We start from the raw sequence: 12,075 nt of genomic DNA, 5'->3' as shown, positions 1-12,075 counted from the left end.
TCCAGAGGGTCATCAACACAGCCCAAAAGATCGCCGGCTGCCATCTCCCCACACTGGAAGAACTACACAGTTCACGTTGCATCAAAAAAGCACAGAACATTATAAAGGACTCTTCTCACCCTGGACACTCACTGTTTGAGCTGTTGCCATCAGGCAGACGATTCAGATCAGTCAAAACAAGGACAAACAGATTCAAACAGAGCTTTTATCCTACAGCGATCACCACACTCAATAATGCTAATTAATTATTAAGTAATAGTATTTTTCAATTGACTGTGAAATAGAGATGTGCAATGACAAAATGTAACCTTATGTGGGTATGTGGGTATACTTGGGCTGTTTTTATATATAGTATAAATTGATTATCTTTCATTTAATTTTATTTTTATTTTCTTGTTTTATTTAATTTAAATTTATGAATGATGCCCTGACTGGTGAGCATTTTCAATTTCGTTGTACTGGTGACAATGACAATAAACGATCTATCTATCTATCTATAAATCTCTCACAGACACCACCCCAGTTGCAGGCATCTCTCTCTCCGCATCTCACCGATCACTTCCGACTCGTATCCCATCGTAACGTTTTTCTCCATCGTGGCCGCCAGGGCTGAGGCAGCCGAGGAGGCAGGAGGCGGCAATCGCGGGACTCATCACAGCCTCTCCACGCGAGGAGAGCGGTGAAGGTGCGAATCCAGAGGAGCCCACTTCTCGTCACTGGAGCGAGTCCCAAGATTGGAGGAGAGAGGAAGAGGACACAAGGAGCGGAGGAGGAGAAGAGAGAGGAGAGGGGTCTGCATGGACGTGCTGCTGCTAACTCTCCTGCTGCCCTTCACGCTGCCCGGCCGCGGTGAGCGAGCTGCCCTTGCCACGCGATTGATTGACATACGACCGTCAATAATTAGGTGACTTCAATCTCACCATTGTGGAGGCAAACACAGACAAATATAACAAACTGTCTCTATCAAGGGCCGGCCAGGTGGCTTGATCAGCAGTAGAGCGAGCGGCTCACAGTCGGAAGGTTGCGAGTTCAAATCCTGGTTGGGGGTTGACTCAGCCTATCATCTCTGTGCAGGTAGATAAAATAGGTACTACTTTGTGGGGAAGCCAACATTGCTTGTTCCATGAATATATCATGGAATTTCCACATTTACCTTGAATGTGGAATGTCCACCACTTGCTCAGGGCGGGCTGTAAACAGGAAATGAGCACCACAGCTTCACATACTAATTTGAGCAGGGACAGCACTGTGACTGAATATCAAGTAAGCCTGTGATAGTTTGTCTATAGCCTGCAGGGCACGACTGTGGAAAACAAGCACGTCGCCTGCAGTCTCTCAGCGATATGTTGTTGCTGCCAGCACTCAGCACGCGTCTCTCTATCGGCGCGTGTGTCATGCACTGCCGGGAGCGGTATGGGGTTAGCGCATGCACTGCGCACCCGGCTATCCGGGTTCAACTCTCGCTCACGACCAATTACAGAGGCAAATATTGGTCCTAAACTTCCCCTAGGTAGACCCAGCATGAAATGAGTATCTTGTGCGATGTGTAAACATTGCCACTCAGGAGACAAAAGCGACTGGGCATGGTGCTAGCCACATCAACCCCCTCGTGTGTCATGCTGGCCTCAATATGTGCTGGTGAACAGCACTTGACCCTTAAAGTCTATTAAGGCTATATGGGGGATCTTTGTCTTTGTCACGCACACAGGGGTGCCTGTGGTGGCCCAGGTAGGTGTGACGGTGCCACAGGGATGGGGAGACGAGGGGGCCATACCCGGCGGCGCGGTGGCGGCGGCGTCGTGGCGGTGGCGATGCCGGCGCTGCGCATGCCACAACCTCGCGGACCGGGAGTGCATCTACTTCTGCCACCTGGACATCGTGTGGGTGCACGCACCCCGCCGGTGAGCACCGCCGCACGGACTACGTGATGTTTTCCACCATGCGTTTGACAGTCACACGGTGAGACAACGGGGCTTGGAGAGCGGCTCTGCCGGGGAGGGCACTGCGAATGCTTTGGTCGGTTTGGCTGACCTACTCCTTGGTGAGGCCCTCATTCAGCGGTGGATTAACAAAAGGGTGGCAACAGCAGAACATGTGCATATTCCTCAGAAATTGGATAGGCACAGCCGACACGATGGCCGTTTGTAAGATCACTGGTGCTACTCCCGATCTGTTACCATCACTGTCTGACTTTTAAAAGTAATTTGTTGGAAATTTATGTTATTAAATATTGGTTATGTTTGTGCACCACTTTCTGTAACGGGGTTTAGTTTTGGTCTGATTTATGTTTGCTTTGTTATTGCACTTTCTTTTTGATTGATTTTGTCAATTTGGTGACCCAGGTCATCCTTGCAAATGAGACTCTATCCTGGCCTCTTGAGTTCTCACCTGGTTCAACAAAATACACTTGAAACTTGAAACCACGCACTCTGAAGAGTGAGCAAACCTCTCCTCTCTTGCAGACGATTGGTGCCGTACGGGGTCACGGGGTCGCGGGTTCGCGGACGGCGAGAGGCTGCCACGGGGTCGCAGAGCCCAAGCCGCTGCCTGTGCCTCCTCCGCAAGGACAGGGCCTGCACCTCCTACTGCAAAATCCCAGCCCCACGGCCACCCCGGGCACCACACCGCCTTGAGGTAACTGCCACAGCCCGGGGCTGCAGGGGTGGGGGACCCACCATCAAGCCACCACGCAACACAACCATCACTCTAATTATTTCCCAAAATACCCATAGAGGGGAATTTTGTGAAGAGAGGTTGTAATTGGATTCACACCTGTCTGAGTTTTACATGAACGGTTCAGGAATTGGCGTTTTTTCGGGTGGTATAAATTATTTTTTACCGACATCTGGTGGTGGTATCACTTTGAACTTTAACACGGTAGATTGCAGTGTTGATCTTAACCTAGGCTAACTGAGAAATCTGTCTGGGTTTGGTTGAGTGGGAAAGGTGGCAGCCGTTGGCTGTTAGTCCTGGCTCGAACAGAAATATTCACCACCTTGTGCATAGAGGCCCAACCACCAAATCGTCACTCTGTTTGCACCAGGGGTGGGCATCTATGGTTCAAGGACTGCAGGAGACCAGTAACTTCATTTCAAACGACCCATCACTGCAAACATCTTAGCTGCACTAATCGAGTACTAGAGGGGAATATTTTCAGTATTTTCATCAACGTGTTTTTAATTTAGTCTACTCAGACACTTCTGTCGCTGATAGCGCCTCTGGGAGTGACAAAAGTGACTTGTCGTTCCCCAGCAAAGAAAGTTTTATTGGGCCTTCAATAAGAAAAAAAATTCCAACCCCGGTCTTCAGGCAGCAGGGTGTTTGGAAAGTATCATAATATAGGGTTTGTGAGCAAATCACTCGAAATATTCCCGATCTGGTCATATTTCTGAAGACTAAACACGGTTGAGCATGGATAGTGATTGGATGGACGTGGACCCATGCGCAGGGCAGGTGACTGTGGAGCCTGTGGGGCGACGTGCTGGGTAGTAGAAGGCGGTGTGGCAAAACCCCTCACATTGCCTCACACGCTTGCTAGGTTTTTGGCTTTGGGAGTGTGGGTTTCTATTCTTTACCATTTTAGGGGTCCCCCAAACAACCCCCGCTAAGTGCAGGACAGGGCAAAAATGCGCCTACGTTATTTCAGGACCTGCTCTATGCCCCCGCATGTGCCATGCGATAGAGCGGTGCGCTACACCGAGACCTACAGGGTAACTGGCTTCAGAGAAAGGGATGAGTGATGTTTAATCGGGCAGTGAGATTTCAATTTCTGTTTCCGATTTTTTAAAAGGTGTCTTTGGATGTCCCTCTGGTAATTTTAATGTGCGATTTTATTGAGGGACTGTGTGTTGTCTTAGTGTGGTCTGGGACTGTTTTTGTTTTTGCTGTTGAGAAATCGGCACGAATTTATTACTTTTGCAATTTGTAGTGAAATGCTTTATTTTTCATTCATTTTAGTGACTTGCTTACCTTTACTATAATTTGCACTCCTATCAGTTTGTGTACAGTTTGTTGTTGTAACTTTCTGACCCGCCCCTACTGGACACCTGTGAAAAAGAGCTACATAGCTCATCGGATTCCTCCAGGATAGTGATTGTGATTCTGCGTCGTTATCTTGAGTACACGCTGTATAAGCTACCAGTTCCACGACGGTGACTGGCAGTATCAACCCTTCCCCGGTTCCCAGGTCTCGAGCTGAGCCACGCAGATCGGGGTAGCACCATGAGGAGACCGTGAGCCGGCATGGGGGGGGCGCCATGCCCCACCACCGACCCAGCCTCCATGCAGCTGAATTGACCATTGGGGGTCATTTGACCATAGTTTGCCGTGCCTGCTAGTGTGGGTTTTGGCGAAGGGGGTGTTGGGGCTCAGGATAATTCCAGATTTTATTCGTCACCACTAATGTTAGCTGTGGCCAGAACTTCAACTTGGGTCGCCGGGGTGATTGCGTGGTGCGCGCACCCTCTCGGTATCTAAACCGCTACGTCTGGCCACAATCCTGATCAGCTCGAGTCGCTGCCCAGAGTTCCCGCGCTGCCGGTGGGACTCCTGCGGTGGTTCACAGGGTGGTGGCCCAGCAGGTGAATGAGATCAGAGCTCAACGCAGCTCGCTGTGCTCTAGGCTCATGCAATGCCCATCGCCGAACGCATAAACAATCCACATTTAACGCTTCACCCGCACACACTCAACAACGGTTGTAGTCTAGCTGGTGAACGTTTAGCCTCTACATGAGCAGAGCTCTTTACCCCGCCTATGATTCAGACTCTGCGTGTTACTTGCTGAAGACGTGTGAACCATTGTGTTGAATCTGTATGCAACCGACAGCTTCGAGACCCGAGTTACATTACTGGAAAGTCTCAATGTCTAATGTAATACAAGAGACGCTTGAATATTCGCGGGGGTTACGATATTCAAAACTTAATGCTTACCTAAATAATAGGGTTAGGTACACAGCAACCAAAAATTAAAATAAGTACTATACTGTATGGCAAAAATTGAAAGAAACGTGCAAAAACCCTATACAAAAAAACATTATTAGACAATAAATAGTATAAATACTGAATAAATACTATACTTACCAATGATAATGATGATCTAAAGCTGGTGTGTTTATTTGTCAGCGAGTGGGGAGCGGTAGTGCTACGGTTTGCACGCTACGAACTCGGCGATCCGATATTCTTAGGTTTTTTCGGTAAAGTCACGTAGGTAAAACATCAAAATTAATAAAAATAAAATAAAAATCACGACGTTTCGGAGGCAACACAAGTCTCCGTCATCAGGTGGGACCGTCACAGCCAGATTAGCTGCATCAAGTGAGGCAATGATTCAAGATGTAATCCCTTAAAAGCAAGTTGAGGGGGGAAGAGAGGGGGGGGGAGCTCATCAGAATGTGGTAGCCAATGAATGGAACGTATCGGGAGGGAGGGGGGCGGGGCTCAAAGACGGCACGGAGTGCCACGTACAACGCATCGGGAGGGGGAGGGGGGCGGGGCCAAAAGGATGGACGACGGCTTGGACGTGGTTGTGCGCAAGCAACTACTGCTGCACACGACAACGCATTGGACAGAGAGGGGGGGAGGGGAGGCCTGATACACATGATAGAAAAGAACGAAAATGCCCATGTTTATACCAATGCTGGCTGAACAATGAAGAGAGTACTGTTAAACACTGGGGATGTTAACACTCGGTAAAGTTAAGTAAAATAGTGCCTGTCAGATAAGATGGTCCAAAAAAGTGTAATTAAGTCTTTTTTGCGTGGTTGATAACATCTTTCCAATGATTACTAAGTTTGTACCCATCATCACGGTTGAAATTATGTCTGTGTTTGTATATTTGTATGGCTTCGTGTACAAACCTTTGATGGTAGCCAGGAGGTTTGCAGAGAACCTTTGGTCTCGGAAAAGACAATTTCATGAGAGCCCACCGAGTTGTAGCAATGATAGGCAACGGCCGAAGAATCAGTTCTGCCGTGTTTCAGATCTGACATGTGCTCGCGGACACGATCAGAAGCATGACGTTTCGTTTCTCCAATGTAGCAATCACCACAAATGCAACTCAATTTGTAGACTCCAGGATACTGTAAGTCAGGAACGACATCCTTCACAGATGGAATCAGATCACGGATTTTATGCACTGTACTGAATCCGATTCAGATCACGGATTTTATGCACTGTACTGAATCGGATTCAGTACAGTGCATAAAATCCGTGATCTGTACTGTAAGTCAGGAACGACATCCTTCACAGATGGAATCAGATCACGGATTGTATGCACTGTACTGAATCCGATTCAGTACAGTGCATAAAATCCGATTCAGTACAGTGCATAAAATCCGTGATCTGATTCCATCTGTGAAGGATGTCGTTCCTGACTTACAGTATCCTGGAGTCTACAAATTGAGTTGCATTTGTGGTGATTGCTACATTGGAGAAACGAAACGTCATGTTTCTGATCGTGTCCGCGAGCACATGTCAGATCTGAAACACGGCAGAACTGATTCTTCGGCCGTTGCCGATCATTGCTACAACTCGGTGGGCTCTCATGAAATTGTCTTTTCCGAGACCAAGGTTCTCTGCAAACCTCCTGGCTACCATCAAAGGTTTGTACACGAAGCCATACAAATATACAAACACAGACATAATTTCAACCGTGATGATGGGTACAAACTTAGTAATCATTGGAAAGATGTTATCAACCACGCAAAAAAGACTTAATTACACTTTTTTGGACCATCTTATCTGACAGGCACTATTTTACTTTACTTTACCGAGTGTTAACATCCCCAGTGTTTAACAGTACTCTCTTCATTGTTCAGCCAGCATTGGTATAAATGTAATAAAAGACTCGGACGCTTCTCTCTGTCCTGTGTCCTTTATTTGGGTTCGATCTCTTTTCCCTCACGGTACTCCCCTATATACTCTCCACTCTGCAGCCCCAGGCTGCTGTCGCTCACGTAGCCCAAACTCCCTCCTAGCAGCCCCGCCGCTGTCACGTCGTGCAGACCCCTGCTGCCGACTCCTCCCTTGCAGACCCGCTGCTCTCTGCAGGATCCTCGCTGCTCCTCCTGCCCCGGGGTCGGTCACCGTTGGCCGACGGTGCCGATCCTCGTGGCTCGGGTGTGTGGCGACCTCGCCACTCTCTCTCACCCTTCGCCCTGCGTGGCCTCTCACTTTTCCCAGTCCCCGATCACTCCCGACTGCTTCCGGTTACCCCCCTTATAGACCCTTACCCTCTCCCCCACGTGACGTAACTCCTCCCCCCATGACGTCACTTCCGGGAGGTCGTTTACGCCCGCATTACACCACCCTCCCCCGTAGAGAAAATCCAGCCGACCTCGGCTGAACACAACTCTAATAAGCAATGCGAGCGAACACGACCGAATACGAAAAAGGACACAGAACACACGATAATATACGGAAAGAACAAGAACACAACACAATAATTAACGAAATGTGAGGGATTTCGAGCGGGTGCAGGTCGCCGGGCCGTCCCGGACGGTCGGTGGCCCTCCCGCCGAGCGGGAACGTGGCAGGGTTTTAAGAGCGACAGGCTGAAGTTCGTCTGTCGCTATTGGAGGCCTGGCAACGTCCCGGTCCCCTATTTTCGAAGGCGCAGCATCAGAGGCGTCCCGCGATCGTGTCCGCGGCGGGGTAGGAAGGGCTGCGGGCCTCAAAGGTTCCGCAGCCGTGGTAGGCGCACCCCGAGCTGGGTCTGCTTTCCCCTGCCGCGTCACGGCCGGCTCGTCTGTGCTGGCGAATCCTTCCTTGGAGTGGCCGCTGTCGAGGCCTCCTGCTGGGGCGGACCCGGGACGCGGGCCCAGCAGTCCCTGGCATAATGGCCCTTACGCCCGCAGCGGAAGCAGTCGATGTTGTTGCGCCTTGCTGCGGGCGCCCCGTCCCGACGCGGCCGTGTCGGCGGCGCAGCCCGCGGCTCCGGCCACGGAGCAGCGGCAGCCGACAGCTCCTGCGGGCTCCTGTCGTCCGGCACATAAACAGCTTTCTTGGGGTCCCAACCCATGGCTCCCCCTTCGATGATGGGCCCACCCGTCCACGCCGTAACCTGCTTCCACTGGCGCAGGTTGAACTGGGCATCCAGACACTTAGCCGCAGCCCGGGATGTGAGCTTCTCGTGACCGCACACCGGCATGGGAATGCCGAGATCCCGGGACAACTCCAACATCTTCCCCAGGATGAGAGGTTCCAACAGGTCAGGCTCCATCTCCGGGTATGCGGCCATTGCCAGCTCCAGTACCGCGCCCCTATACGCCACCGGAGACTCCTCGGGTGCGCGTTGTCGTTGCACAAACCGGCGATGAGCGTCATCCGGCGGCTCGTAAGCGTCTGCCATTTCGTCGAACACACCACGCAATGTTTTCTTCTTTGCGGCTTTTATAGAGCGAAAGAATCTAACGGACTCATCATCAAGGAGAGTCGGAAGAACTTCTAATGCCTCGGCGTCAGTCGACCTCGCCGAGCGCACCGCTGCCAAAAATCTGCAGGCGAACGCACTCCAATCGCCCCCGATGGAGAATTCCTCAACAGTCGTTAAGTGACGACTGCGACGCCTTGGCGCGTTCCCTCCAGCCGCTGACTCTTCCGGTGGCATGTTCAACATGGCGTCGCAGCGTGGTGTCGACAAGATGGCGGCCTTCCGTCGCGGAGGGCCCAAAATGGCGGCTTCCCGCCTTTCGTCGTGCGCCACGCCCAAGATGGCGTCTTCATGCCGCGTGGCTGATGGCGTCGACATTGAAGACAACCCGGGCTCCTGCGGACCACCAACATCGCCTTCCGATGCCGTCCTCGGCATAACAAGCGCACACAACTGTGCAAGCACGTTCTTGAGAGTTTCAAGTTGCTCCGCCATCTGACTCCATCTCAAATCCGCGTCCTTTGGTGCAGACTGGTCCGCCGACGCGGCGACATCTTGGACCCCTGGACCCGCACTCGTCCCAGCACGGATCTCCTCCTCTGCCAGAGTCGGATCCACCGCAGGAGGAAGGTCATCATCGTCGGAAGATGAAGCCGATGCCGGAGATGGAATATTCTTTTTTCTCAGTTGTTTAGCCATACCGTTACACTTTGACACCAGTGTAATAAAAGACTCGGACGCTTCTCTCTGTCCTGTGTCCTTTATTTGGGTTCGATCTCTTTTCCCTCACGGTACTCCCCTATATACTCTCCACTCTGCAGCCCCAGGTTGCTGTCGCTCACGTAGCCCAAACTCCCTCCTAGCAGCCCCGCCGCTGTCACGTCGTGCAGACCCCTGCTGCCGACTCCTCCCTTGCAGACCCGCTGCTCTCTGCAGCCTCCTCGCTGCTCCTCCTGCCCCGGGGTCGGTCACCGTTGGCCGACGGTGCCGATCCTCGTGGCTCGGGTGTGTGGCGACCTCGCCACTCTCTCTCACCCTTCGCCCTGCGTGGCCTCTCACTTTTCCCAGTCCCCGATCACTCCCGACTGCTTCCGGTTACCCCCCTTATAGACCCTTACCCTCTCCCCCACGTGACGTAACTCCTCCCCCCATGACGTCACTTCCGGGAGGTCGTTTACGCCCGCATTACATAAACATGGGCATTTTCGTTATTTTCTATCATGTGTATCAGGCCTCCCCTCCCCCCCTCTCTGTCCAATGCGTTGTCATGTGCAGCAGTAGTTGCTTGCGCACAACCACGTCCAAGCCGTCGTCCATCCTTTTGGCCCCACCCCCCTCCCCCTCCCGATGCGTTGTACGTGGCACTCCGTGCCGTCTTTGAGCCCTGCCCCCCTCCCTCCCGATACGTTCCATTCATTGGCTACCACATTCTGATGAGCTCCCCCCCCCTCTCCTCCCCCCTCAACTTGCTTTTAAGGGATTACATCTTGAATCATTGCCTCACTTGATGCAGCTAATCTGGCTGTGACGGTCCCACCTGATGACGGAGACTTGTGTTGCCTCCGAAACGTCGTGATTTTTATTTTATTTTTATTAATTTTGATGTTTTACCTACGTGACTTTACCGAAAAAACCTAAGAATATGAATCCTTGCAGTCACGAAAGCTTCAAATCGGCGATCCGAGTTCGATTCCCACTCACGCCCAGCACCAGTCTCCCCTAGGTCGACTCAGTCTTAAATGAGTACCTAGGCGACATTTGGTGTTGGCCAGCCGGCCTTCAAAGGTGCTTACTAACAGCACTTGCCCAAAACGTAAGTTAAGGCTATATGGGTGATCTTTGTCTTTGTCCGCGAGATTTTTGCACGGCAAAGGGGCGAGGTTCGACTGCCTCGGGTCCCTCGCCCACTCCGCACCGCGCGGTACCAGCCAATGGTGCAGTACTGCCAGGTACAGTATACCTGCGAAAGGCCAAAACTAACCCCCGCGATAGCTAAATTGGTATAAAAAAATGTTGCCCGTGATAGGTCGAAACAGCGAACGACAAATCCGCGATATTCAAGGGTCTCTTGTATTTATTTGACTTTCATTGTAATGATAATTGCTCGCCAAAAACGTGTGTTGTGTTCCTGTTTCTGCATTTGATACGGTAAACATAACGGCCGTTCCAAATCATACACAACATTCTGGGTTGATATTATTCAGGTAGAAATACATTGTTTTTCTTTATTTAGGTTCTCAACGCAATGGTTTAGTTTGAAGCAAAGCTTCGTGAGGTGTCTCGAGTCGCGGGAGCATTTGGACGGCAGCTGCACGAGTTGAAAATAATGTGTCCTGACGTCTCGGTGTGTCCCAGCTCTCGCCGGGTTGCACGCTCGCTCACGTCGGACCTAGCAGGGCTCGTAGCCACCTGCGTCATGATCTCTGCGTCTCCCCACTTGTTTTTGGGAGGAGAGGCAGGCACTTGACTGTGTTGTAGATACGATGCCCCTATCGAGGTGAACAGGTCCACGACTTGCTGTGCGTGTGAGCGTGTGATCACGACTCGCGCCACAACGTGCCGGGGGGCGTGGATGAGTTTGGCACGCGCGTGCTCTGGTGGGGCACGCACGCGCACGCACACGCGTGTTGTTGTTGACACGAGTACACACGTATGTGTTTTTTTGAGGAGCACACACATGCCCACATCGTCTCTATGGATGCAGGTGCATTCATAAACACCGTCGCTTCTCAGGACCACGTGGAAAATAGAGATGCGTTCTTTGACAGCACTTTCATGGATATATCCATTAATCCAGTGGTTCTTAACCTGGGGTGCACCCACCCCCTGGGGATGCCAGATGCCCTTTCTGGGGTTGCGAGACATGGGAAGATATTTTTTGAAGGTAAATCATTGAAAACAAATTAAGCACGGGCATGTAAGTACAACTACTGTGTTTCATCAAACCCCCATGTATTTATCAAAACATTATTTTAGGATTGAGAACCAAAGGGGTGCAGGCTGCAATAAAGGTTAAGAGCCACTGCATTCACCGGTAGTGTAAGATTATGGCAGAAATCGATTTAACTGAGATGTTGGAGCCTGGGCTGTGTCTATCAAACAGGGAAGAGTGCTTCGTTACGACTTGCTCACTCACACCGCCAGACGGGACGACGGAAGGTGATTGAGACTTACTCCGGAGTAGAAGCCAAGGGACCGAGAGGACGTGCATCGCGAAGATGGAAGCGATGACATCAAGTCGCGCGCACCTGCAACACGGATCCGTTACATCGCAAGTCCTTGAGATATGCGATGGCTCTCGGGAGACCTTATCTAGCAGTGGGTGGATCTCAGCTGGTGATGATAGTGATGGTCAACCCTCTGCAATAGTCGTGTGATATCAAGCAAATGGCAACATATTTAAGCAATTAAAATGCTGCAAACGCTCATCAGTCTTGTTTCAGGTGGTCTTGCATGGTCTGGTGTTGGGTATCTTTATTCGGTGACAGCCAGACTGGCAAAACACGGTGGGAATTTGAGCCGAGCGGAATGTGAAACTGGTGTTCGTAGGTGCAGTCCTGGCCGATCTGGAGAACCCATATTGTGATCCCGACTGGATACCGCGCCCTGATCGCCCCAAGCCGTGAGGCAGCGCTGGTTGAGGAGTTGTCACTCGCGATGGTTCATGCGAAGGGCCTCCCGGGTGCTGATGCCACGTTGCTTCACAT

General features: G+C 51.3%; 1 protein-coding gene across 1 annotated transcript; it reads left to right on the top strand.

Moving 5' to 3' along the window:
- The first annotated feature begins 532 nt into the window (after positions 1–532).
- On the top strand, positions 533–11,812 carry LOC144938608 (endothelin-3-like). Its single transcript, XM_078866596.1, has 4 exons — positions 533–849; positions 1,709–1,901; positions 2,463–2,634; positions 11,472–11,812. The coding sequence occupies exons 1-4, from the start codon at positions 798–800 to the stop codon at positions 11,529–11,531; spliced, it is 477 nt and encodes a 158-aa protein (XP_078722722.1). The 5' UTR covers positions 533–797; the 3' UTR covers positions 11,532–11,812.
- The last annotated feature ends 263 nt before the right edge of the window (positions 11,813–12,075 follow it).

Source organism: Lampetra fluviatilis, chromosome 22 (assembly GCF_964198595.1).
Source record: "Lampetra fluviatilis chromosome 22, kcLamFluv1.1, whole genome shotgun sequence".
Classification (NCBI taxonomy): Eukaryota; Metazoa; Chordata; class Hyperoartia; order Petromyzontiformes; family Petromyzontidae; genus Lampetra; species Lampetra fluviatilis.
The sequence above is the reverse complement of the archived record's forward strand: the minus strand, read 5'-3'. Positions and strand labels throughout refer to the sequence as shown.

What these genes read in the sequence shown, in the direction of transcription:
- LOC144938608 (XM_078866596.1), top strand. Translation starts at nt 798, where the DNA reads ATGGACGTGCTGCTGCTAACTCTCCTGCTGCCCTTCACGCTGCCCGGC. An exon ending in CTTCACGCTGCCCGGCCGCG is followed by an intron (nt 850 to 1,708) that starts GTGAGCGAGCTG and finishes TCACGCACACAG; the next exon opens with GGGTGCCTGTGGTGGCCCAG. An exon ending in TGGGTGCACGCACCCCGCCG is followed by an intron (nt 1,902 to 2,462) that starts GTGAGCACCGCC and finishes CCTCTCTTGCAG; the next exon opens with ACGATTGGTGCCGTACGGGG.